Source organism: Hypanus sabinus, chromosome 4 (genome assembly GCF_030144855.1).
Source record: "Hypanus sabinus isolate sHypSab1 chromosome 4, sHypSab1.hap1, whole genome shotgun sequence".
NCBI classification, from domain to species: domain Eukaryota; kingdom Metazoa; phylum Chordata; class Chondrichthyes; order Myliobatiformes; family Dasyatidae; genus Hypanus; species Hypanus sabinus.
In genome coordinates, this window is record NC_082709.1 from 77,074,533 (window position 1) to 77,101,635 (window position 27,103).

The 27,103-nt window shown below is 47.8% G+C and overlaps 2 protein-coding genes across 8 annotated transcripts in view; one reads left to right on the forward strand and one right to left on the reverse strand.

Annotated features, from left to right (window-relative positions):
• ankzf1 (ankyrin repeat and zinc finger peptidyl tRNA hydrolase 1) overlaps positions 1 to 23,476 on the reverse strand; it is a 38,888-nt gene extending 15,412 nt beyond the window's left edge. For 3 of the 5 annotated variants that reach the window (XM_059967460.1, XM_059967458.1, XM_059967457.1), the window contains exons 1-9: positions 23,337 to 23,476; positions 20,148 to 20,257; positions 16,449 to 16,545; positions 13,955 to 14,172; positions 12,228 to 12,346; positions 11,273 to 11,426; positions 8,225 to 8,447; positions 7,128 to 7,226; positions 1,682 to 1,846 (exon numbers count right to left, since the gene is read on the reverse strand). In XM_059967460.1, the coding sequence (XP_059823443.1) occupies positions 1,682 to 1,846; positions 7,128 to 7,226; positions 8,225 to 8,447; positions 11,273 to 11,426; positions 12,228 to 12,346; positions 13,955 to 14,172; positions 16,449 to 16,545; positions 20,148 to 20,257; positions 23,337 to 23,460 (1,309 nt within the window). In that variant the 5' untranslated portion in view covers positions 23,461 to 23,476. The remainder of the gene's footprint in view (positions 1 to 1,681; positions 1,847 to 7,127; positions 7,227 to 8,224; positions 8,448 to 11,272; positions 11,427 to 12,227; positions 12,347 to 13,954; positions 14,173 to 16,448; positions 16,546 to 20,147; positions 20,258 to 23,336) is intronic. The other 2 variants (XM_059967459.1, XM_059967461.1) reach the window with 2 other exon arrangements.
• Positions 23,477 to 23,496: 20 nt separating this feature from the next.
• Positions 23,497 to 27,103, forward strand: part of atg9a (ATG9 autophagy related 9 homolog A (S. cerevisiae)) — a 44,315-nt gene continuing 40,708 nt past the window's right edge. The window contains exons 1-2 of one of the 3 annotated variants that reach the window (XM_059967465.1): positions 23,497 to 23,555; positions 23,901 to 23,987. The gene's annotated coding sequence lies outside the window, so the exon portion shown is untranslated. Of the gene's footprint in view, positions 23,556 to 23,681; positions 23,988 to 27,103 lie in introns of those variants that run through there. The other 2 variants (XM_059967467.1, XM_059967466.1) reach the window with 2 other exon arrangements.

Here is a 27,103-nt window from a genome sequence, read left to right on the forward strand (position 1 = left end):
GAGACAGTAACTCTCTATACACACACTGTGCTGGGTGGTTAAAAGACGGGAGAATGGTGGCTTGGGAATAGCCATCTGCCAGCAATTTATAATTTTAAATATATTTTATGTATTGCAATTTACTACTGCTGTGAAAACAACAAGTCTTATGACCTACATCAGTGATAACAAACCTGTTACTCTCACATCTTCAGCCTGTGTAACGTGCAGACAGCCTCCAGCTGAAGGCTAAAGAGGCCATTCTGAGTCGAAGAGCTAGAATCTACAGAGCTCTCCCCAGCCTGGAGTGCATTGTGATGATGAAACAGGATGATCAGTGGAGCTGATGATCTCCAGTGGTGGGCCAGGACAGTACAGTCCCATCACCCTGCAGATGTCAACATACTCACCCCAGCTTGCTAGGGGAGACTCGAGTACAGGCAGGGGCCAAGGCCTCTCACACAGTCTCAGGGGAGACGGCAGATGGGACCCTCTCTCAGACTCCTCACCCTGCACTCCTGTTGAGGCCTACCTGCCTTTGTTGAGGGTGTGGAGGTCAGGGGTCACCCTGGTCTGGTAGGAGAATAGTCTCCCATGTCACCTGCTATCAGCTGCTTGTGTAGCCGGAATGGTGGGGGGGGTGGGGGGTGGAGGGAAATCACTCGGGGTTGGCCAGCACCATCCTATGAACCTCAGATGGAGTGTTGTACATCCACTGGCATGTGTCCTTTGGCTCTGTACATGAGGCAGTGGATGCTTTGGGGCGTGGGGGGCTGGGTGGGGGAACTGGCTGGGAGGGGTTGGGGGGGAGAACCGGCCGGGAGGAGGTCGGGAGGGGTTTGGGAATAAAACTGGCCAGGTAGAAAGAACTGTTTCACCCCTTGGATAGAAGCCAAACCTGGGTTCACTTACCAGATCCATCCCTTCCACTAACTGTCTGGGTTTGATCCAATAGATCCACCTACTCATGGGCCTGACCTTGGTATGGGGGGGAGGGGGTGCGTTGTGGACAGCAGTGGTGGTGTTTTAATTTGAGAATTATGTAAATATTCTGATGGAAGATTTGGAAATATGTAAATATTTCCCCAGGAAGCTAAATAAATTTAGCATGTCCGTGTCAACCCTCGCCCATTATTACTGGTGCATCATGGCTTGGGTTAGCAACTGCTCTGCCTGTGACTGCTAGAGCTGTGGGCACAGCTCAGCACATCACAAAAACCAGTCTCCCCTCCATGGACTCTTGTCTACACCTCTCAATGCCTCAGTAAAGCGGCCAACGTAATCCGGCACCCACCCACACAAACGTTCTCTCTTCTCCTCTCCCCCCACAGAGCAGAAGGTACAAAAACCTGAAAGCACATACCACCAGGCTCAAGGACAGCTTCCACCCTGCTTTTATAAGACTATTAAATGCATCTCTGGCATGATATGATTGTCTCTTGACCTCAAAATATACTTAACGATGATTTTGCACCTTGTAGTGTACCTGCACTGCACTTTCTCTGTACTGTTACACCTTAGTCTGTATTGTTATGGTTTTACCTTGTCCTACCTCAATACACGCAATGATCTGATCTTTATGAACAGAATGCAGGACAAACTTTTCACATGTGATAATAATAAACTAATTCCAAATGAACTATCAGTAAAACAGATACAGAGCAAGAGACAGACACATATGCACAGTTCCCATTCTCTTTACCTTCTTGATGAATCCCCCTCTCCACAGAAGCTTTCTTCTTTTTCTTTCCCCGTTTCTTTTTTGGTGACACTTCGAATTCCCGGAGGTCCAAGGTTCCTAGTGTTTCTTCAACCACTTCAAGGGCAGTTGGTAGATCAGAGGGGTCGATATCCACGTCCACGCACTCTGCAGGGGGAGAGTCAAGCGCTCACATGCTGTCAGGGCAATGAATGCTCCCAGTTGCACAAAGCCCCCAACCCTGGGCAAACAACAGTCCCACCTCTTCCCCAAAGAAGGGCTAGGCCAAAAGACCCGTCTCCTCAAGTGAGCAGAGTTCCCTCTACACCACTACCAGAGTGAATACCACCATCCTGTGCCACAATCCCTCAAAATCACTGAAAAAAGAGCCAGTACAGGTATGATGGGCCAAACGGTCACTTTCTGGGTTGCGACAGAACAGAGAACAGTGCAGCCCAGAAACAAGCCCTTCAGCTCACCATGTTGACATCAAAGTAATTAAACAGTTAACTAATCTCATCCCTCTGCCTACACAATGTCCGTATCATTCCCTTCCCAGCACATCCATGTACCTATCTAAGAGCTTCTCAAATGCCTTTAACGTATCTACCTATCACCCCACTCCATCCCAGGCAACACATTCCATGAATCCACCACTCTCTGTGTCAAAAAACCTGTCCCACACATCTCGTAGAACATAGAACAGTACAAGCCCTTTGGCCCACAACATCATGCCAACCTATTCAAAGATCATTCCAGCTCTTCCCTCCTACACAGCCCTCCAATTTTTCTACCTCCTTTCAACTTACTTCCTCTCACCCTAAATGCATGCCTTTCAGTATCATACGTTTAAGCCCTGGGAAAAATGATACCATCTATCATCATCTTATAAACCTCTATCATGTCTCCCCATAGCCTCCACCACTCTAGAGTTATACATTGGAATATTAAAAAGATTTTGACAAGAACAGGCCATTTAGCCCACAAAGCTTGCCGAATTCCTATTCACATAGTGTGTTGAAATAACTATTGAATTTAGATTTGAAAGTCTCTAAGGTACTACTCTCAACTACGAAACTAGGTAGTTTGTTCCATGTGTCCACAACTCGCTGTGTAAAGAAATGCTTCCTGATGTTAGTTTGAAATCTCCCTTTAACCAGTCTCCACCTATGGCTCTGAATCCTTGATGAATGATTAATTTTGAAGCAACAGCTGGCGTACACTTATACCCTTAATGATTCTGAACACTTCTATCATGCCTCCTCTCATTCTATGTCTGCTTAGGCTAAAAATATTTAATTATTTCAACCTTCCTTCATAGCTCATACTGAGCACATTATATAGCCCAACATTCTGCTGACCTTCCTAACTGCTTCTGTGCGTGGTCTAGATGTTGATAGTGATGTCTACCAGGATGCCCAAATGCTTCTCATACAGTGCACTTTCTAACTCAAGACCCCCCAATGTACATTTATATCTAATATTTCTACTTCCTATATGTAATATTTGCAGTTACTTACATTAAATTTCATTTGTCATTTTTTTGCCCACATCTGGATTTTGTTTAGTTCTATTTGTATTGATTCTGGGGCCTGAATGTTATCAGCTGATTCCCCCTAATTTTGTGTCATCAGCAAATGTTACTAGTTTATTTGTTAAGTGCTTATCCAAAAAATTAATATAAGTTAAAAACAGCAGCAGCCCCAAAACCGATCCTTGCTGAACCCCACTTTTAACATCTTCTGTTAAAACGACCCTCTCACCGTAACTCATTTTCTGTTTTGAGCCAATTCTGCATCCATTCGCACACTTTACCCTGAATCCGAACCTTCTTTAATTTATTAACCTCATGTTGGGTACCTTGTCAAAACCCTTCTGAAAGTCCAAGTCACTGCTGTATTGTTTGTTGTCAATAGGTGGACATGCCGGGGTCAATGCCCCGAGACAGTGTGTATCTCTTGTCCTGTGCTTCCTTCCCACAGTCACTCGCCTATCTCCTTCTTTCTGGTCCGTTTCTGCAGCAGAGAAACAGGTCATTTGCCCCATCTAGTCTTTGTTCACGGTTCTTTCAATAATAAGCACCTTTGCTAAGAATCGGAGTGAATTGTTCAGAGTCCATCAGTTGTTGTCAAACTACTGCCTGATTATTCCCATTGGTAGAGACCATTAGCTAAAGCCAAAGGAAAATTATTGTCCTGCCTGCGAAATCGACAGAGACAGGGTTCACAGGCAAGGATCTGGTTTCTCTGGGACCTTCACATCACATTCTTTCTGAAGCATAGTGGGCAGAATTGGATGCCATTTACATAGAACGTAGACCAGTACAGCACAGGAAGAGGCCCTTTGGCCCACAATGTTGTGCTGAACCAGTTAAATTAGTAATCCAATGGCCAACTAAACTAATCTCTTCTGCCTATACAATGTCCATTTCCTCTCATTCATACGTCTATCTAAACATCTCTTAAAAATACCTAATTTATCTGTCTCTATCATCACTCCAGGCATCACTCTGTGTAAAAAAAAACTTGCCTTGCACATCTCCTTTGAAATCACCCCATCTCACCTAAGTGCACATTCTCCGGTACTAGACATTTCTACCCTGGGAAAAAGATATTGCCTTTCTACTCTCTCTATGCCTCTCCTAATCTTATAAACCTCTATCAGATCTCCCCTCAGCCTTCGCCACTCCAGAGAAAACAACCCAGGTTTGTCCACCCTCTCGCTCTAGCACACACCCTCTAATCTAGGCAACATCTTGGTAAACCCCTTCTGCACCCTCTCCAAAGCCTCGACATCCTTCCTTACAATGGGGCAACCTGAACTGCATGCAATACTCCAGATGTCACCTGGAGTTTTATAAAACTACAACATAACTTCCTGACTTTTGAACTCAATACCTCTAATGAAGGCAAGCACGCCACCTGCTTTCTTAACCACCCTATCAGCCTGTGTAGCTGCTTTCAGGGACGATGAAATTACTTGTCGATTCCAGTTCAGTTTTTGAAATTTAATTTAGAGATACAGCATGGTGACATGCCTAATGGCCTAATGGGCCTACACTGCCCCATGTGATCAATTAACCTACTAACCCGTATGTCTTTGGAATGTGAGAGGAAACCAGGGAACCCAGAGAAATCCCACCCTGTCACGCACTGGGAGAACGTATAAACTCCCTACAGAGAGCGGCAGAATTGAACTGGGGTCACTGGCACTGTACTAGCACACACCAACCATCACTGCCACGGGATGTTATGTTTTCACATCAGTACTTGCTGATGCTGGATCTGACTGATGGTGGACTTCAGGAAGAGGAAGTCGAGGGAACACAACCAGTCCTCATCGAGGAATCAGCAATGGAAACAGTGAGCAGTTTCAAGCTTCTGGGTGTCAACACCTCTGAGGATCCATCCTGGGCCCAGCATATTGATGCAACTACAAAGAAGGCACGGCAGTTTGGTGAGATTTGGTATGTCACTAAAGACTCTAGCAAACTTCTATAGATGTACCGTGGAGGGTACTCTAACTGATTGCATCACTGTCTGGTATGAAAGGGCCTTTGCATAGGAACATGCTGCAGAGGATTGTAAACTTAGCCAGCTCCATCACGGGCACTAGCCTCCCCAGCACTGAGGACATCTTCAAAAGGGGATGCCTCAAAAAGGCAGCCCATGAAGGAGGTTCAGCAGCTGGAAGATACACACTCAACTTTTCGGGAACAGCTTCTTCTCCTGCACCATCAGAGTTCAGAATGATTCATAAACCCATGAACATTAACTAACTCTTTTTGATCTCCTTGTTTATTTTTTGATATATTTCCCATTGTAATTGATAGTATATTTTATATATTGCACTTACTGCTCCTGTAAAACAACAAATTTCCTTACACGTCTGTGATGATAAACCTGATTCTGACTTTATGAAACATTTCTCTTTCACGGTCCAGGCTGAATTGGTCCGATCCCATCATTCTCCAAGTGATGTGCCACTATCGCTTTTATAATGGGCTCTGCCATTCTCCCCAGCTGCAGGACAACCGATCTACAATTCCCAGTGTCCTGTCTCACTGCTGAATGTTCTGTGAGCTTGCCCCATACTGGCCGTTCTTAATGGATTCATCCTTTCAGGACTCACATGGTGTACACACATACTCATCCTTGCTTAGGGGGTCATAAACACTACAGCACAGACACAGACCCTTCAGCCCATATATTCCATGCTGAACAGTTGTGCCTAGTCCCATCAACCTACACCAAGATGATAGCCCTCCATACCCCCCATCCATGTACTTAATCAGGTGCTGTGATCAAACCCTCATCCAGCACTTCCGCTGGCAGCTCGCTCCACACTCTCCCTCCTCTCAGAGGAAAAGCTCCCACTCAGGTGCCCCATAACTATTTCTCCTTTGTCCCTGAACCGATAACCTCTAGTTCTAATCTCACCCAAACTTAACGGAAAAAGCCTGCTTGCATTTACCCTACCTCCACCCCTCATCATTTTATATACTATCATCAAATCTCGTATTCTCCTAAATTCGGGGAAATAAAGTCCTAACTCATTCAACCTTTCCCTATAACTCAGGTCCTGAAGTCCCCGCAACCTCCCTCCATCTCTCCTACCATCACATCACCTCCCTCCGTCCCTACCCACAAGTCACCTCCCTCTGTCCCTCCTACCATCACGCCACCTCCCTCCGTCCCTACCCGCAAGTCACCTCCCTCTGTCCCTCCTACCATCACGTCACGTCCCTCCGTCCCTCCTACCGTCACGTCACCTCCCTCCGTCCCTACCCGCATGTCACCTCCCTCTGTTCCTACCATCACGTCACCTCCCTCCGTCCCTCCTACTGTCATGTCACCTCCCTCTGTCCCTCCTACCATCACATCACCTCCCTCCGTCCCTCCTACCGTCACGTCACCTCCCTCCGTCCCTCCTACTGTCACGTCACCTCCCTCCGTCCCTACCCGCATGTCACCTCCCTCTGTCCCTCCTACCATCACGCCACCTCCCTCCCTACCCGCAAGTCACCTCCCTCTGTCCCTCCTACCATCACGCCACCTCCCTCCGTCCCTACCCGCAAGTCACCTCCCTCTGTCCCTACCCGCAAGTCACCTCCCTCCGTCCCTACCCGCATGTCACCTCCCTCTGTTCCTACCATCATGTCACCTCCCTCCGTCCCTCCTACCGTCACGTCACCTCCCTCCGTCCCTCCTACTGTCACGTCACCTCCCTCCGTCCCTACCCGCATGTCACCTCCCTCTGTCCCTCCTACCAACACGTCACTTCCCTCCGTCCCTTCTACTGTCATGTCACCTCGCTCTGTGCCTCCTACCATCACGTCACCTCCCTCCGTCCCTCCTACCATCATGTCACCTCCCTCCACCTTCGCCCCTACCCGTGTCATTTTTACTGCTCCCTCCACAGCCCAAATGTGAAATCCAGTCGTACTTACCGTCTCTGTCAGAAGACAGGGCATCCTCGGCCGATTTTGACTGCTTCTTCCACACTCTCCTCTGTGGACTGTGGATTGTTGTGAAATCCGTGTCGGCTGCTGGAAACGAAAGTTCAACCCAGTAATTCATGTGGCTGGGAAATCAGTACGGTGGAGGGGTGTCTGAGGGCCTGCTGTGTCCCCCATCGTGGAGGGGATCCCCACACCGTGCTCAACTACAGGAAAGGACACCGTACAGTTACACTGATTCACACGCCCCTTCAGTGGGACACCGTACAGTTACACCGATTCACACGCCCCTTCAGTGGGACACCGTACAGTTACACCGATTCACACACCCCTTCAGTGGGACACCGTACAGTTACACCGATTCACACGCCCCTTCAGTGGGACACCGTACAGTTACACCGATTCACACGCCCCTTCAGTGGGACACTGTACAGTTACACCGATTCACACGCCCCTTCAGTGGGACACTGTACAGTTACACCGATTCACACGCCCCTTCAGTGGGACACCGTACAGTTACACCGATTCACACGCCCCTTCAGTGGGACACCGTACAGTTACACCGATTCACACGCCCCTTCAGTGGGATGCACTGTACAGTTACATGTAAAAACACACAGACCTTCAGTGGGACATGCTGTAGAGTTACACTGAACCACAGACCCCTACAGTCAGAGACACACTGTATAGCACACTGATTCCACACCCCTACAGTGGGATACACTGTATAGTTACACTGATTCACACACTCCTACAGTTGGACACGCTGTACAGTTACAGTGATTCACACACCCCTACAGTGGGATAAACTGTACGGTTACACCGATTAAGACACCCCCTACAATGGGATATACTGTATAGTTACACCGATTCACACACATCTACAATGGGATACACTGTATAGTTACAGTGATTCACACACCCCTACAGTTGGACACACTGTACAGTTACAATGATTCACACACATCTACAATGGGATACACTGTACAGTTACACTGAAACACACACACATCTACAGTGGGACAAACTGTAGTTGTACTGACCCACAGACCCATGCAGTATGGACAGATACCGTCACCCTGACTCACCGTAGATCTCCATGGTGGAAAGAGCCGCGTGCACCCGCTTCACTTCTTTGAAGGTGGCCCTGCGGGTGCTAAAGGGGATGGATCGCAGTCGGCTGTCCCCGCGGTTTACAGCAGGCACTTTACCACTGAGGAAGATGCCTCTGTTGTGACTGGGAGCTCGGAGGAAGATGGCGCTGGCTGCCTGCAGGTACTCAGTCCAAACCAAGAGTAAATCTTCAATATCCTGCAATCACAGACCCACGCAGACAGCTCACAAAACAGGTGCAGAGGCCAGGAGTTGACAGACTCTGGAGGGAGCCCATCAGACAGAACGGCAGGCACACTCTCCAGGTCTATCATTCCTGACCCTCTACGGTCAGGATTCAAGCAACCTGGAGGTATGGCTAAGGACAAAAGGATAGCAAGGGACAAAATTGGTGCTTTGGATGATCAGCATAGTAATATGCATGTACTCAAAGGAGATGGGGGAGATCTTTAATGGATTTTTGCATCTGTATTTAATCGGGAGACTGATACAGAGGCTATAGAAATGAGACAAAGCAGCAGTGAAGTATACAGATTACAGAGGAGGAGGAGGTATGCTGTCTTGAGGCAAATTAGGGTGGATAAATCCCCAAATCCTCAGGGCCTGACAAGATGCTTGCTCGGACTTTGTGGGAGGATAGTGCAGAAATTGCAAGGCCCCTAGCAGAGATACTGTACAGTGTGAGCCATGGGTGAGGTACAGAAGTTTTGGAGGAGAGCTAATGTTGTTCTGTTGTTTAAGAAAGTCTCTAAGAATAAGCTGGGAAATTATAGACTGATGAGCCTGACACCAGTAGTGGGTTGGATAGACAAGAACTAAACTGGGATGGTCAACGTGGTTTGTGCGTGGTCCACCATGTCTAACCAATCGTATCGATTTTTGAGCAAGTTAACCAGAAAGCTGACGAAGGCAAGGCAGTGGAGGATGTGTACATGGACTTAAGCAAGACCTTTGATAAGGCCCCTTATGGGAGGTTAGTCATGAAGTTTCAATCACTTGGTGTTCAGGATGAGGTAATAAATTGGTTTAGACACTGGCTTCGCAGGAGAAGCCAGAGAGTTTTACTAGATAGTTGCCTCTCTGACTCGAGGTGTGCCGCAGTGATTGGTGCTGGGTCCATCGTTGTTTGTCAGCTACATCAACCATCTGGATGATAATGTGGTTAACTGGATCAGCAAATGTGCGAATGACACCAAGACTGGGGGTGTAGTGGACAGTGAGGAAGCCTGTCAGAGCTTGTAGTGGGATCTGGACCAGCTGGTAAAACAAGGGTGAAAAATGGCAGATTAAATTTAATGCACACAAGTCTGAGCTGTTACAAACCATGGTAAGATTTACACGGTGAGTGCTAGGGCACTTAGGAGCATGGTAGGACATAAGGACCTGGGAATACAGACTAACAATTCCTTGAAAGTGGTGTCACAGATAGATAGGGTCATAAAGAAAGCTTTTTGCACATTCACCTTCACAAATCGAAGAACTGAGTACAGGAATTGGAATGCTATGTTGAAGTTGTATAAGATGTTGGTGAGGTCAAATTTGGAGTATTGAGTGCACCTACCTACAATAAAGATGTCAATAAGAATGAAAGAGTACAGAGAAAATTTACAAGGATGTTGCCATGACTTGAGAACCTGAGTTATAGGGAAAGGGTGAATAGGTTAGGAATTTATTCCCTGGAGTGTAGGAGAATGGTGGGAGTTCTGATAGCGGTATACACAATTGGGAATGGTATAGATAGGGTAAATGCAGGCAGACTTTTTCCACTGAGTCTGGGCAAGACTAGAACTAGATGTCATGGGTTAAGGGTGAAATGTTTAAGGGGAACCTGAGGGAGAACCTCTTCACTCAGAGGGTGCAGCGAGTGTGGAACGAGCTGCCAGCGGAAGTGGTGGATGTGGGTTCGATTGCAACATTTATGAGAAGTTTGGATATGGACACGGATGAGAGGGGTGTGGAGGACGTTGGTCCAGGTGCGGACCAATGGGACTAGATTATAATAACTGTTTGGCATGGAATAGATAGGCCGAACAGCCTGTTTCTGCGCTCTAGTGTTCTATAACTCCAACAAAGTTCCTACCAGATATCACCTATGCTAGTGCAGCTCCATTTGGAGAAGTACTGGGGATCTTTTACCAGCGCCTGGCCAAGGGAGCAGATGAAAAGGTGCTGCTCAATGTAAACCGGCTGCTTTCTGACACTGAAGTCATCTCTGGGGGCAGAATTCTGTTGCACATCCTTGAGTTAAAACCCCACCGAGATACCCGAGAAACCGAAATTCCAGTGATAAATTAAAAGCCAGGCGTCAGACATCCCGGCTGTCAGCTCAGTTTAGGGGCAGGGGCCGGTGACCCCCCCCCCGAGGATGAAGGTCAGGTCAGCAGGGGCCGAAAACAAAGACTAGCAACGCACGCTGTCAAGGATTGAGGTTCCCAGGCCCTGAAGATGAGGGCCTGTCATCCCCCAACGTCAGTGAGTCCTGGGGTCAGAGGTTGGTAGGCCTACGGTCAGTTGCCAGGTCCGGATGCCAGACTCCAGCGATCCCTGAGGATGGGGGTCAGGTCAGCAGGTGTTGAGGACGAAGGCCTCAGGGACTATGTATCAGCAGGCCCCAAGGATGAAGGCCGGAGAGCTGTGATGGGGTGTGAGGATTGGAAGGGGCCTGGTTTGCTGTTGTTTGTCTGGTTTGCTGTTGTTTGTCTGCCTTGCTGTATGTTCTGCTGGACATTGTGGGCATGTTCATTTGTGGTCTGCGCCCAGCACATCCTGATGCAAGTGACACATTTCACCGTACATTTTGATGTACATGTGACTAATAAATCTAATGTGACGGGTGCAACCAGATACATGAATTGCAAGCCACCGTGGTTAAAAATTCCCTGTGATGTGCAGAGGTGCGGGCTGCAAGAGGATTCAGCCTGTCTCGCGGTGCTGGGTGGGCTGTACAGTTACAGTTGGTGGCTGCCTGTACCGTGTTTGAGCACCCGGCTGTTCTGGGGTGACGAAGATGGCTGATTTCTGACCTTTACGAGTGCAGCTTCGTTGTGACGGCGGAGGGAGGCTCCCGCTGACTTGGGCGCATGGTTTCGATTCTGTCCGTCCCACGCTCCCTGGGCAGTGCCGCGTTTAGCACGGACGGTATATCGGTGGAACGTCTTGTGCTGGATGACGACATCCCTGTGGAGAAGGATGACTTGGATGAGAAGTGGAAGGATGGGTTCGTAAGTTTGCAGACGACACGAAGATTGGTGAAGTTGAGGATAGTGTGCAGGATTGTTGTAGGATTGCTTGATTAGTAAGGGTGTCAAAGGTTACAGGGCGAAGGCAAGAGGATAGGGTTTAGAGGAAAGCTAAATCAGCCATCATGGAATGGTGCAGCATACTTGACAGGTTGAATAGTCTAATTCTGCTCTGATGTCTCATGGTCTTCAGGAGTACTCTCTCCTCCTCTGTAACTGGAAGAGTGGCCTAGAAAGGTTGAGTGTAATCGCCCTTAGTAACCTGACCCACGGGAACTATTGGAATTGGTTTATTATTGTCACATGTACTGAGATTCAGTGAAGAGCTTGTCTTGCATATTGTTCACAAGATCAGATCATTATATTAGCATATTGAGGTTGAACAAGATAAAACAATAACAGAATGCAAAATAAAGTATAACAGCTACAGAGAAAGTACAGTGCAGGTAGACAATAAAGTTCAAAGTCATAATGAGAGATTGTGAGATCAAGAGCCCATCTTATTGTACTATGGAACCATTCAATAGTCTTATAACGGTGTAGAAGCTGTCCTTGAGCCTGGAGGTATGTGCTTTCAGGCTTTTGTATCATCTGCCCGATGGGAGAGGGGAGGAATGTCCAGGGTGGGAGGGGTCTGATCGTGTTGGCTGCCTTACTGAGGCAGAGTCCACAGAGAGGAGGTTGGTCTTATCGCACCAGGGAACTGTTCAATCGTCAGATAACAGCGGCTAGTACTTGCCCCCGGAACACCGCTCCAGCAAAATGCCCGCCACCTGCCATGAGGATGACCCATATCGTCTCGGGAGTGAGGCTGAGGAGGGAAGCCAGGATGTTGCTGTCCTCGTCCTCCCTGGTTATCTGTGGAAAAACAAGAACATGTTCTCTGTACCTCAGGGTAAGAACACGGCGCAACTGTGCTGGTCCAGCCAGGCTTCAGCACAGGCTCGATAAATTCGGCAGATTATATTAGACATCCGCTGTAACGTTTGAGGTCCCCTGCTGAGCAACTCTGAATCTTTTCCTTGTGGGGAAGCTACAGGAGGATTCACTTCACCCCAATCACTGGAACAGTGCTAGAAGCCATCGTTAAAGATATTACAACAGAGCACCGAGGAAAATGGGTAGGGCGACACAACGCGGGGCGTCAGAGTTCAGAGTTCAATCCCGGCGTCATCTGCAGAGAGTCTTCCCTGCGTATGTGTGGGTTTCCTCTTTCCTCCCAGTCCAAAGGTGTACTGGTTCATTGGTCATTGTACATTGTCCCGTCATTAGTCTAGGGTTAAATTGGTGAGGTGCTGGTGGTGCAGCTCGGAGGGCCTGTTCCGCACTGTATCTCTAAATAAATGAGATTCAGGAAAAGCCTGACCACGTTGGTAGACCACACTTCTGTTCCATTCTGGTTGCCTCATTGGATGTGGAAGCTTTGCAGAGGGTGAAGAAGAGATTTACTGGGGATTCTGTCTACTTCTGCTTGGTACTGTGCAAGCACTGCCGGACAGCTGGTATAACGCACAGTCGGTGTGAACAGCATGAGAATTAAATTGTAAAGTGAGTTTTTTTGACTAGATCCCCTAAATTGATTTGATTGAGTCTATCTTTAAAAATATTAATGTCAGAAACACCGCGCAGGCCTGGTGGCAGAAGATTCCACTCCCTTGTTGATCTTGGGTAGAGGGAGTACTGGTAGCAAAGCTTGTTGAATGAAGGGGTTTCCAGTGTGTGAGGTCCAGTTTGTTGTGACGAATTTGGAGGTTTGATGGAGTGATGTTGTGAACTTCTTTGAAAATGGAGATTAACTGTAGTTTAGTACGTCGGTTTTCAAGTGGTTCCCATTGAAGGTTAGAGAGCATCTGGATTAGAGAGCATGAGGTCTTACGAGGATAGTCTGAGTGAACTAGGACTTTTCTCTTCGGAGCAAAGGAGGCTGAGAGGTGACTGGATACAGGTGTGCAAAATGATAAGTGTCACAGATCGAGTGGTGGCCAGACTTTCTCCCCCAGGATGGTAATGGTTAATAGGAGGGGGCACAATTTTAAAGTGGTTGGAGGAAAGTACTGGGGGGGGGGTGTCAGAGGTAGGATTTTTTACCTAGAGAGTGGTGGGTGCATGGAATGTGCTGCCGGGGGGGGGGGGGGGGTTGATGGTAGAGACAGAGACATTAGGGGCATTTAAGAGACTCTTAGACAGGCACTACCTCAGAACTACTACAACAGAACATTACAGATCACTCAAGGCCACTTGCACTACTTAGGCTTGTCTGTGCTTACGGGCTGTTTTTTGTACTAAGGTTTGCACAATTTGTTCTTACATATGTAGAATGTAATTCTATATGTTGTTCAAATCTCTGTGTACAAGCAGGCTTTACACTGCGCCTCGACCACACTGTGTTTGTACACCTGAAAAGTTCACTTTGACATGCAAACAGAGAGGAGTTGCAGTCCAGAGGTAGGGAGCCCTGCTCGTTACCTGCTTTCCCTGCAGGACACAGCGGTACACGGAGAGGAGCTCGCCCTCTGCCGTCCTAAAGAGGACACGAGTGCTGAGGCGACCCCGAGGCTTCTCTTCGCAGGACGATATCCCGCTCCCTGGGTCAGAAACATCCAGCGAGTGGTGACACAGTCCCTCAGGCTCGGAGTGGAAATCCAACTCCTCCGAATCAGAGCCAGATATACTGGAGATATCACCTGCACGACGATGAGAGGGAAGGATGAGAAACCGGTAACCAAAAGGGTGTGAGTGCTGGGCTGAGGCGAGAGACTGGAAGGAAAACCATAAACTGACCAGCAGCAGAGTGATCAGTGGCAAAAGAACAAACAACATAGTCAAGCTCTGTCTATAATGTCCCATCACACACTCCCAGGGTCAGACACAGAGAGAGACTCCCTCTACACTGTCCCATCACACACTCCCAGGGTCAGACACAGAGAGAGACTCCCTCTACACTGTCCCATCACACACTCCCAGGGTCAGACACAGAGTGAAGCTCCCTCTACACTGTCCCATCACACACTCCCAGGGTCAGACACAGAGAGAGACTCCCTCTACACTGTGCCATCACACACTCCTGGGGTCAGACAGAGAGTGAAGCTCCCTCTACACTGTCCCATCACACACTCCCAGGGTCAGACACAGATTGAAGCTCCCTCTACACTGTCCTATCACACACTCCCGGGGTCAGACACAGAGTGACTCTCCCTCTACACTGTCCCATCACACACTCCCGGGGTCAGACACAGAGTGAAGCTCCCTCTACACTGTCCCATCACACACTCCCAGGGTCAGACACAAAGTGACTCTCCCTCTCCACTGTCCATCACACACTCCCGGGGTCAGACATAGAGTGAAGCTCCCTCTACACTGTCCATCACACACTCCCAGGGTCAGACACAGGGAGAGACTCCCTCTACACTGTTCCATCACACACTCCCAGGGTCAGACACAGAGTGAAGCTCCCTCTACACTGTCCCATCACACACTCCCAGGGTCAGACACAGAGAGAGACTCCCTCTACACTGTCCCATCACACACTCCTGGGGTCAGACAGAGAGTGAAGCTCCCTCTACACTGTCCCATCACACACTCCCAGGGTCAGACACAGAGTGAAGCTCCCTCTACACTGTCCTATCACACACTCCCGGGGTCAGACACAGAGTGACTCTCCCTCTACACTGTCCCATCACACACTCCCGGGGTCAGACACAGAGTGAAGCTCCCTCTACACTGTCCCATCACACACTCCCAGGGTCAGACACAAAGTGACTCTCCCTCTCCACTGTCCATCACACACTCCCGGGGTCAGACATAGAGTGAAGCTCCCTCTACACTGTCCATCACACACTCCCAGGGTCAGACACAGAGTGAAGCTCCCTCCACACTGTCCCATCACACACTCCCGGGGTCAGACACAGAGTGAAGCTCCCTCTACACTGTCCCATCACACACTCCCGGGGTCAGACACAGAGTGACTCTCCCTCTACACTGTCCCATCACACACTCCCGGGGTCAGACACAGAGTGAAGCTCCCTCCACACTGTCCCATCACACACTCCCGGGGTCAGACAGAGTGAAGCTCCCTCTACACTGTCCCATCACACACTCCCGGGGTCAGACACAGAGTGACTCTCCCTCTACACTGTCCCATCACACACTCCCGGGGTCAGACACAGAGTGAAGCTCCCTCTACACTGTCCCATCACACACTCCCAGGGTCAGACACTGAGTGACTCTCCCTCTACACTGTCCCATCACACACTCCCGGGGTCAGACATAGAGTGAAGCTCCCTCTACACTGTCCATCACACACTCCTGGGGTCAGACACAGAGTGAAGCTCCCTCCACACTGTCCCTTCACACACTCCCAGGGTCAGACACAGAGTGAAGCTCCCTCTACACTGTCCCATCACACACTCCCGGGGTCAGACATAGAGTGACTCTCCCTCTACACTGTCCATCACACACTCCCGGGGTCAGACACAGAGTGAAGCTCCCTCTACACTGTCCCATCACACACTCCCGGGGTCAGACACAGAGTGAAGCTCCCTCTACACTGTCCCATCACACACTCCCGGGGTCAGACACAGAGTGAAGCTCCCTCTACACTGTCCCATCACATACTCCCAGTGTCAGACACAGAGTGAAGCTCCCTCTACACTGTCCCATCACACACTCCCAGGGTCAGACACAGAGTGACTCTCCCTCTACACTGTCCATCACACACGCCCGGGGTCAGACACAGAGTGAAGTTCCCTCTACACTATCCCATTACTCACTGCTGATGTCAGACAGAGTGAAGTTCCCGCCCACACCATCCCATCACACATTTCCAAGGTCAGACACAAAATGAAGCTCCCTCTACACTCCCAGTGATGTGTTAAGACTAGAGTAAACCCTAGGTAGCCATTGAAGGGTGTTGTATGATAAAGACTGAATAAAACTCAGTTGAGGGTTTCTCAGCCATTACCCGCTATTGTTTCAAAGTTCTCTGCAGACACCGACTGGGCTCCTATAAGTCGTCGTCTCAAGTTGAACCTGTGCCAGTCCAGCCTGTAGTGTTCAGTCTGTGGAGAGAGATTGCATGCTGTCAAGGCCAAAGTCATTCAGCGCGAATCCGTTATTCCGTCACCCTTTTCCAGGGTGACCACAAAAATAACCCCTCAAAACATGCTTTCATTACTTGAGCAGGCTCTGGGAGTTTCACAAACTCTGGGAGTTTCGCAACTCTTTACCAGGAGTGGACCGTGCTTGGTTAGAAAACAGGGGCAGCACAATAAAGTAGCAATTGTTGTAACACTATCAGAGCACCCCAACAATCAGGGTCGATTCCCGCTGCTGTCTGTAAGGAGTTTGTATGTTCTCCCCGTGACCATGTGGGTTTCCTCCGTGTGCTCTGGTTTCCTCCCACAGTCCAAAGACTCGAGGGTTGCTAGGTTAATTGGTCACTTGGGTGTAATTGGGCAGGATGGACACGTTGGGCCAAATGGCCTATTACCAAGCTGTTTATTCACCTAAGAACTAAAATTAAAGATATAGGAGGTGTGAATTTACCAAGTGTGAACAAGTCGAACCAGCTCCATCCTGGGCAGTAGCGTCCCCTGCATTGAGGGCATCTTCAAAAGCCTGTGTCTCGAAAAGGTGGCACCCCTCATGAAAGTCCCACACCATCCAGGACAGTGGTCCCCAAAAGTCAGCTGCACTCATATCATTTCATACCACCAAATCACATAATTTCCTCGCGGCCCGGTGGTTGGGGACCACTGTCCTAGGACATGCCCTCTTTTTGTTACTACCATCAGGCAGGAGGTACAGGAGTCTGAAGACCAACACTTAAAACTTTCGAACTGCTTCTTGCCCTCTGCTATCAGATTTCTGAATGGACAGTGAAGCTGTGAAGACGACCTCACGCTTTGATCTACTGATTTTTTATTACATTTCATATTGTAATTTTACATCTTGTACCGCTGCTGCAAAACAACAAATTTCACAATGTACATCAGCGATAATAAACCTGACAGAAGATCCCATGCTGCGGACTGCTCCACTCTGAGGGCAAGCTCACGCGGTCCAACCTCAGACAACTGCATCAGGGAACAGTGGGCGAATCTCTGACACCACGGTCCACTGCTCACATATTGAATGCTTTGCCCCCATTCCTCCAACCTCCTTCACTCCTGACATCCCCTCTCCACCCACCCTCGTGGTACAGCAGTGTAGCGATTAACATAACCATTTACAGCATCAACTATAACATCAATGTTCATGCCCCGCCACTGTTTGTAAGTTTCCATGTTCCCTCTATGACCACATGGCTTTTCTCTCACATTCTGAAGACCTATAAGCTGGGGTTAACACGTTTTGGGCATGCTATGTTGGTGCTGATCATTGACGCAAATTACTTATTACACTGTATGTTTTGATGTTTCAATGTACATCGGAAAATCCTGCAAAACGCAGCGGATTTGGCCCAATACATCCCTCCCAACCACTGAGCACATCCACATGAAACGTTGCCATAGAAAAGCAGCATCCATCATCAGAGATCCTCGCCACCCAGGCCGTGCTCTTTCTTTGCTGCTGCCATCAGGTAGAAGGTACAGGTGCCTCTGGACTCACACTGCCAGGTTCAAGAACAGTTACTACCCCTCATCCATCAGGCTCTTAAACAATTGGGGATAACCACACTCATTTAAGGACTCTTCTATCTTGTTAATCAGGCTCTCTCGTTACTTATTGCTACTTATTTATATTTGCATTTGCACAGTTTGTTATTCATTGATCCTGTTTACAGACACTGTTCTACAGATTTACTAAACATGCCCATGGAAAAAGAATCTCAGAGTTGTATGTGGTGACATAATAAATTGTACTTCGAATGTTTGAATTTTGAACTCTGAACAACGTTAATCTTTATCTTTAATCCCAGCTATCTGGGGAACAGCAGGTGAACTTTTAACACCACAATCAGCTGGTCACACTCTAAGATCAAATTAAATTTAGTGTGTTTTTGTGTGTGGAAGAGTGTGTATGCATGAGAGTGTGTGCGTGTGCGCTGTTTTGTACCCGTAACTGAGTGTCCTACCAGCAAAAACAGAAGTATCCGCTGGAGTCTGGTGGTACTATTTCCAACAGTGTTTATTAGTAAAATGTACAAATCAATATCAATGCAAATATACAGATAATACACGTTAGCAATACTAAGCCTAAAAGTGTGGGTATAATAATAATCAATGATGAACAAGCTCTATCGTTGTATATAATAATATGAATTATTATGGGAAAGTATAAAGTTCAGTTCATACAGGCTGAGGTAGTTGTTGGTCGATGTGTTGTAATTGTTGGAGAGAGAGAGGGCGATCAAACAGTGACAGCTATTGTCTTGCAAACCTTCCTTTACGATCTTGATCCGTTGATGTGTTGTTGTGGCCATTCACGTATGACCCCTCCGTCCTTTAGCTAGACCGTTCTTCCGTGGTGGACTCGTCACCCAGGCAAGGGTGAACACACACACAAGCCCCCACCGGCCTTGCTATAACTACTGTGAGTGAAATTGACCGATCCGTTAGGTCCCTGATGCCCCACACTTTCTCGTGGGTTTCTGATGCTCACTAGTGTGTCTCCTGGTGCGTCACCCCAGACCTCACTTTTATCCCCACTCAGGGGGTCTCAGGTGTCAATCAGGTTTGAATGACTTAACCCATCAAACCAGCCCACTCTGGCTGTCCACTGAGGAATTTTAATGAACAGAATAGTACCACGTAAACAGGCCTCTCCGCAGCCATAAGTCTTTCGGGAGTCATAACATGGTGGATAAACATAACTCTCTCTCAGGCTGTTATCAGTAACAGATGTCCTTGCATGTTCTCTTTTGTCTCTCTTACTCTCTTGTTAGCAGCATCGAAATAATACCTGTTTGCGATTCTCCAAAAAGGGTGGGGGGCATGGGCAACTCTGCACCCTTCTGCCCATCAGAGTTGTTCATCCTTCGTAATAGCGCACACACGCTATCTCAAAGTTCAAAATAAATTTATTATCAAGGTATGCAATGCCACCATATGCTTCCCTGAGATTCATTTTCTTGCAGGCATTCACAGGAAAATTAAGAAATACATCAGAGTTTATGAAAACTATAAAAAAACAAAGATTGACAAGCAACCAATGTGCAAAAAGTGACAAATTGTGAAAATAAATAATACTGAGAATGAGTTGTAAAGCCATTGAAAGTGAGTCTGTAGGTTGTGGAATCAGTTCAGAGTTGAGGTAAGTGAACTTATCGACAACAGTTCATGAGCCTATTGATTGCAGGGTGATAACTGTTACTGAGCCTGGTGGTGTGGGACCTAAGGCTCCTGTACCTCCTTCCCGGTGCTATTGAGAAGACAGCCATGGCCTAGAAGGTAGGGTCCTCGATGATGGATGCTGCTTTCCTGTGACAGCACTCCCTTGCAGATGTGCTCAATGATGGGGAGGACTTTTTCCTGTGATGGACTGGGCTGTATCCAATCAGCTGCTCACACGTCAAGTGCTCTGCCCCTACATCCCCACGTCCTTCGCCACAGACAGCCCCTTCTCTTCCATGCCCTGACCCACCCACCTCTCTCCATCACTTGCTCCCACCACACTTCCCACCCTTGCTGTCCCATGCCAATGAACTGCTGGAACATACCTGCTCCTCTCGGCTCTCAAAGCTGCAGCCACAAGCTGAGCAGGACATCCTGTCGGAGATCTCTGGCAGAGCCGGTTCCCTGACGGTCCTCACCTTGCCTGCAGTGTCCTCTGCAGAAGGAGAAGCCCTTGGTTAGGTGTTTCAGTGGTACAGTGGAATCAAGCTGGGAGTTCCCCCCCAGTGCAACCTCACGGAGATTTATAAAGCTCGAGGGGCATAGTAGTGTAGCAGCTGGTTCATTTGTATTATAATGACCTGGGTCAATTCCTCCACTGCCTGCCAGGAGTTTGTACATTCTCCCTGAGACCGTGTGGGTTTCCTCCCACGTTCCAAAGACGTACTGGTTAGGGTTAGTAAGTTAATGACATACTATGTTCAAAGCAGAAGTGTGGTGACACTTGCAAGCTGCCCAGCACAACCCTTGCTGATCTGCTTTGATGGAAAAATTAGGCATTTTACTGCATGATTCAATGTCCAGGTGACAAATGACAGTTCAAAGTTCAAAGTTAATGTCTTATCAAAGTATATATATGTCACGATATACAACCAAGATTCATTTTCTTGTGGGCATACTCAACAAATCCATATTAAAATAATAACGGTAATCAGTTAAAGACCACATCAACTGGGTGTTCAGTCTGTACGCCAAGGACAGCAAAGTATAAATACAAAATGAAAATAATAATAATAATAAATAAGCAATAAATATCGAGAACATGAGGTGAAGAGTCCTTCCAGGTGAGTCCATAGGATGAAGGAACATTTCAATGTTGGGGCAAGTGAAATTATCCCCTTTGGTTCAAGAGCCTGATGTTCGAGGGATAATAACTGTTCCTGAATCTGCTGGTGTGAGTGCTGAGGCTCCTGTACCTTCTTCCTGATGGCAGCAGCGAGAAGACAGCATGCCTTGGGTGGAGGGGGACCCTGATGATGGATGCTGCTTCCCTGCGGCAACGCTTCATGTAGATACGTTTAAAGGAGGGGAGGGCTTTACCTGTGACAGACTAGACCATGTCCACTACTTTTTGCAGGAATTTCAGCTCAATGGCATTGGTGGTTCCAACTGTGATGCAGCTAGTCAATATTCTCTCCTCTACACATTTATAGAAGCTTGTCAAAGTTTTATGCTGAATCTTCACGCACTCCTAAGGAAGTAAAGGTGCCTTGCATGTTGGGCGCAGGACAAGTCCTCCAAAATGACAACACCGAGGAATTTAAAGTTGCTGACCCTCTCCACTTCTGATCTCCTGATGAGGTCTGGCTCATGGACCTCTGGTTTCCTCCTCCTGCAGTCAATAATCAGCTCCTTGGTTTTGCTGACATTGAGTGAGAGGCTGTTGTTATGGCACCACTCAGCCAGATTTTCCATCTCCCTCCTATATGTTGATTCACTAAAATAAAGCTAAAAGATAAAAAAGGAACAATAGGATGGATGACCACACTCTTCCTCCCAGTGCAGGAGAGTCTAGTTTAGAGGGCACAGGATTAACGTGAGAGGGGAAGTCTTAAAGAGGGCCTAAGGGGCAAATTCTTCACCCAGAGGGTGGTGGGAGAATAGAACAAGCTGCCAGAGGAGCCCGAGTACAGTTAGAAAGTTCCTAGATATGGAGGGCAAAGGTTAAAAGGGTTATGGGCCAAATATTGGCTAATTGGAGCAGCTCAACTAGGCAACTTAGTTGGCATGGACGCGATTGACTGTGGGTCTGTTTCTGTGCTGTGGCTCTGTAACCCATCGGCCTAGAGACTCCATGCTGGATGGTCCAATAGCAGTGGCTGAGCCACACTCTGTTCCTCACAGAATGGACAGATGAACCACCCACACGACTCAGCAAAGTGGAGCCTGACATTCCAGGAAGAGAAATCAGGAGAGCAAACACCGGTCTCAGCCTTGGAAAGGAACAGCAGTTTCAAATTCCTGAGTGTCAACAGAGGATTGGGCCCAACATATTGATGCAATCATGTAAAAGGCACAGCAGCGGCTGCACTTCATTTGGAGTTTGAGATTTGGTGTGCCACGAAAGGCTCCCGCAAATTTCTACAGATGGACGTGAAGAACATTCTATTGATGTTTTGCTGCATGCTTGAGTGCTCGGTGGAGGGCGCAGATGCTATTTTGTTGGTGGGTGGGGGTGGTCATTGCTTTACTGCTGCTTATGCATGGGAGGGGGAGCTGGGGAGGGGGCTTTGGGGTTCTAACATTCACCTGTTATTCATTCTTTGGGGCAGTCCTCTGCTTTTGTGGATGTTCGCGAAGAAAAAGCATTTCAGGATGTAAATTGTACACATTTCTCTGACATTAAATGTACCTTTTGAACTGGTTGCGGCACTGTCTGGTGTGGAAGCTCCAATACACAGGATCAGGAAAAGCTGCAGACTGAGGCGCTTTGGTACGGAACCAGCTCTGCAGTCACCGACGTAGCAATACACTGAAACGACCTGGTCGCCGTCAATCCTGGACCGTTTCAGGGCTCCATATTCCATGTGTTATTTGCTCACATTCTGCCTTTCGCACGATTTGTTCATCCCCTTGCGCATGGGTATTTGATGTCTTTAAATGGGTTCCATGGTGCTTGTTTGTTTTGTGACTGCCTGCGGGAGGCTGAATCTCAGGTTTGTATGCTGTACACGTACCTTGATAACTTTGAAAGTTGGAAACTCAGCCAGCTCCATCATGGGAACTCACCTCCCCACCATCCGGGATTCAAAGACATCTTCTAAAGGAGATGCCTCATAAAGATGGCATCCATCATTAAGGACCCCCCCCCCCCCCCCAATACCCACGCCATGACCTCTTCTCATTGCTGCCATCAAGGTGGTCCAGAAGCCTAAAGCCACACAATGGATGTCTTAGGAACTGAAGGGAATTACTCCTCTGAAATCAGCTTTCTAAACAGCTCATGAATCCGTGAACACTAACTCACTATTCCTCTTCAGCAAATTTTATTGCAACTTTTAGTAACTTTTTATGAATCGTACCGCAGAATAATACTTCACATATGTCGGTGGTGTTCCACAGAAGGGTGTGGGTGAGGATGTGAGGGGAAGGAGCGAGTATCGGTGACTGGATAGTAAGAGTGGGGATGTGAGTCGGTGAGGGTGGTGGGTAGTACTGGTAGTTGTACTCACTGCTGCCCAACCCACCCCCCTGCCAGGGTCAATGCCTCCAGCTCCGACCCTCCACTCCATTACCTGCCGGTCCCGGTGCCCCTGCCTTCTCCGCCGGCCGCAGCCCCGGGCTCAGGCCCGAGGCCTCGAACACGGAGCAGACCCGCAACGCCGGCCGAACGGTAGCCATCACCGCCGGCGGTATCATACGGCACTTCCGCCCCGCCGTCTGTCACTTCCGCCCCGCAGATCCCGGCACTTCCGGTCGCTGCTGCAGTTGCTTTGGATTTCCGCTGCTCGGGGGTGAGAGAAGGGTGTGGGGTGGGGGCTGGGGGAACGGGCCCGGTGGTGGGGAGAGGGGAAGGGTAACGGGGGAGGGTGGAGTTGCGGGGTAACCGGGACACGGGGAGAGGGGAAGCGTGACCCTGGGAATGGGAGTGTGGATTCTGGGGTGGACTGTTACCCGGACCGGGGGTAAATGGGGGGGAAGGCAGGCAGGTAACGGAGGTGGTGTGCCAAGTGGCAGCGACTGGGGATGCCGTGCGAGGGGTGTGGGTAGAGCAAGGTGTTGTGCATTTAATATTTCAGTAATATTTGAATAATATTGTTTGACTAAGGATACCTTGTTGTTTACATAATTCATTACAGATTATATGTGAGAAGTATGTGAACGGCCTGCATCATTATGCCACCACGTCGTATGTGGGCACCTCAGTGAAGTAAAACTATACGTATGTGAGTTACCCCCGTTTCCTGTGTTTTTCTTCTGATTAATTTCTGGAGTTGAAACAATGGTGTTCGAGAAGTTTTAAAACAAACCCGACACAACTACCTACCCATTGAATCACTGTGAGACAGTCGAGTTTAAAAAGAAAACGCAGTACATTTTTCTTTGGAACGGAGAGAGAAAGAGAGATATTCGATTTAAAAAAAAACACTTTTTTTTCCTTGCAAGGGGCGAGAGACAGTTGAGTTAACAGAAAGGCAGAAAACAGATGAAATTTGCAGTTTAGTAAATAGTGAATTCCGGACAATAATAGTAAGTAAGTAAATAAGCAGAAATGGCTGGCTGCATCGGAAAGGTAGATGTGTTCGATTGTACAACAAATAACTGGATAATGTATACTGATAGAATTGAACAGTATTTTAAAGCGAATGGAATAACTGATAAGAAGGGAGTGCCAGATTTGCTGAGTGTACTAGGTGAAAGAGCATATAGTTTGCTTAGAAGTTTGACTGTTCCAACTAACCAGCAGAAAGTTACCTTTGTTGATATCGTGAAAGTAATGCAGGAACATTTAGAACTGAAACCACTGTTGATTGCAGTATGCTTTAGGTTTCATAAGTGGAATAAAAAGAAGGGGTGTCTATTTCAGTGTACGTGGCTGAATTGAAGAAATTATCTGAGCATGGTCGGTTCATTGATGGGGTTAATGATGCACTGAGAGATTGTTTAGTTTGTGGAATCTTACAAGAACTCTTTCCAAAACAGCTCCTAACTGAAGCACGACTCATATTTAATAGAGCATTTGAAATTGCTGTGTCAAAGGAAACAGCAGCAAGAGTCACAGTTAGGAATGAAAGTGAGTGTGAACAAAGTTGCAGCATCTAACAAATTGCCTGGATGAACAAATTGTGTCACCATTGCAGCAAGAGCACACCAGACCAATGCAGGTTTAAAGGTGAAACTTGCAGAAAATGCAACAAAGTAGGTCACATACAAAGAGCATGTTCAGCAGAGAAAAATAAATGGACTCCACAGGGAAGAGAAAAAGATAAAAAGTCGAGTTGCAATTTCAAAGAGAGCACCGATCTGCATGCTGTTGATGAAAAATCTGCTAATGATGAAAGTGACACAGAACTGAGTAGCCTTGAGATTTACAATGTGAAAACCAGCAATAGATTAAGAAATATTACACAGAGGTGAATGTCAAATTAATTAAAATGGAATTGAGACACTGGCTCAGCTGTGACAGTCATTCCACAAAATGAGTTTGACTGGCATTTCAAACACACCAAACTGAAGCCTGCAGCCTGAGAACTTTCCCAAAGAAATTTAAACTCCTGTGGGAATGATATTCTTAACAGTGAAGTAGAACAAACATGCCACACTGAGCTTTTTTGTGGTAAAAAGATGAGGGCCTGTATTGCAAGACCTTGAGTAGCTCAGCTGAGACAACTGCAACTTGATCCACTATTTACATGCCACATGCTCTGCCACTGAGTCAGCTGAAAGCAAATTCAGAAAGGTACTGGATGATGCCATAGCCGTGTCCGTGGATTGCATTGGAAAACTCAAACATATCAAGGGTAGAACAGTGTTAAACGAAAATGCCACATCCCAAGTTTTACAAATCCTTATACCATCCTTGATAAAGTAGCCAGTGAGCTGGACCATATGGAAGCTGAAGGAATTCTCTCCAAGGTAGAATAGAGTGCATGGGCAACATCAGTTGTCCCAGTAGCCAAGAAGAATGAGTCTTTCAGGATGAGTCTTTCCCTGTGGTGAATTTGAGGTCACCGTCAACCCAGTACTGAAGGTAGATCAGTACCCTCTGTTCAGGATAGAGGATATCTTTGCAAACCTTTCTGAAGGGAGACTCTTCCTAGAGATGAAGGTGGAAGGTGAATAACATCATTGTTACTGGTGAAGTGGACAAGGAACATCTCCAAAATCTCAAGACAATGTTAAAAAGATTAGAAGATCATGGGCTCTGAGCGTGATGCAACAAGTGTGAATTCTTTAAAGTAAGCACCACTTGTTGTTGTCATGCCACCGATGCACCCCAGTGTGCTAGGAAAACGCAAGCAGTAGTGGATGCCTCAAGGCCAAATGACGTGTCACAGTTGCTGCCCTTTTTAGGATTTGTCAATTACTTTAACAGGTTCCTGGCAAACCTGGATAATGTGCTCCACCCCTTCAGCTCATGACTGCAGTCAGGAAGAAATGGCGATGAACAAAGCAGGGTGAGGTGGCTTCCCAAAAGGCAAAGGAAATGGTGACGTTATCATTCAGTGAAGCTAGCATGTGACACCTCGCCCTGTGGTGGTCATTTGAGTGATGGAAATGAACTTTCCCTAACTGCTACAGAGAAACATCATGACAGATCGACAGAGAGGACGAGTCTGCTTCGGGGGTAAAATGTTTCAACCAGTACTTGTATGGGAGAGAATGTCTTCATTTCTTCAAGATGGCGGTGCGACACAGTTTGCAGCGGTCTCTCCGGAGTTGATGTCTGTTATTTGTCAAGTGGGGCGCTGTGCACAGTCCTAATCTGATGAAAAATGGACGTGGGAGCACGGAGGAACATCGGGAAATCTCCAGGAAGGCCTTCTTCATTGCTGCTGCTGTTGTGAGGTCCGGGTCTCTGCTGGGAAGAACAGGCCCCCAGTCCCCGGGGTCGCGTGGCCGGTGGCTGGTGGCGGGGGTGTTGTAGTGCACTCGGCAGAGGATGGTGCTCAGAGAGGCTGTGCCAGAGGGGATGGTTGGAGGTTCGACGGACTCAGAGTCCGCTGTGGTCGGGGTGCTTTCACTGTGTGCTCTGCCTGCGAGGCTGGGTCCAACGGCTCTGTGGAAGTCCATAGCGGGGGTATTCCCTTCTGCCACCTGCGTGGGATGACGAGTCTATTGGGACCCTGAGGACTTGTGGAAACTGTGTGGTGGTTTCTTTCGAACTTATAGTCTTTTAATATCTTTGGATTATTTTAACTGTGCCCATGGTCTGTTTTTTTTAATCAATTATGGTATTGTTTGCACTGTTGTAACGATATGTTGTAACTATGTGGTTTTGTCCAGGTCTTGTAGCTTTAGTTTTTGGTTTGTTGGGTAGTAGAGTTGGTCTCCTGACTTG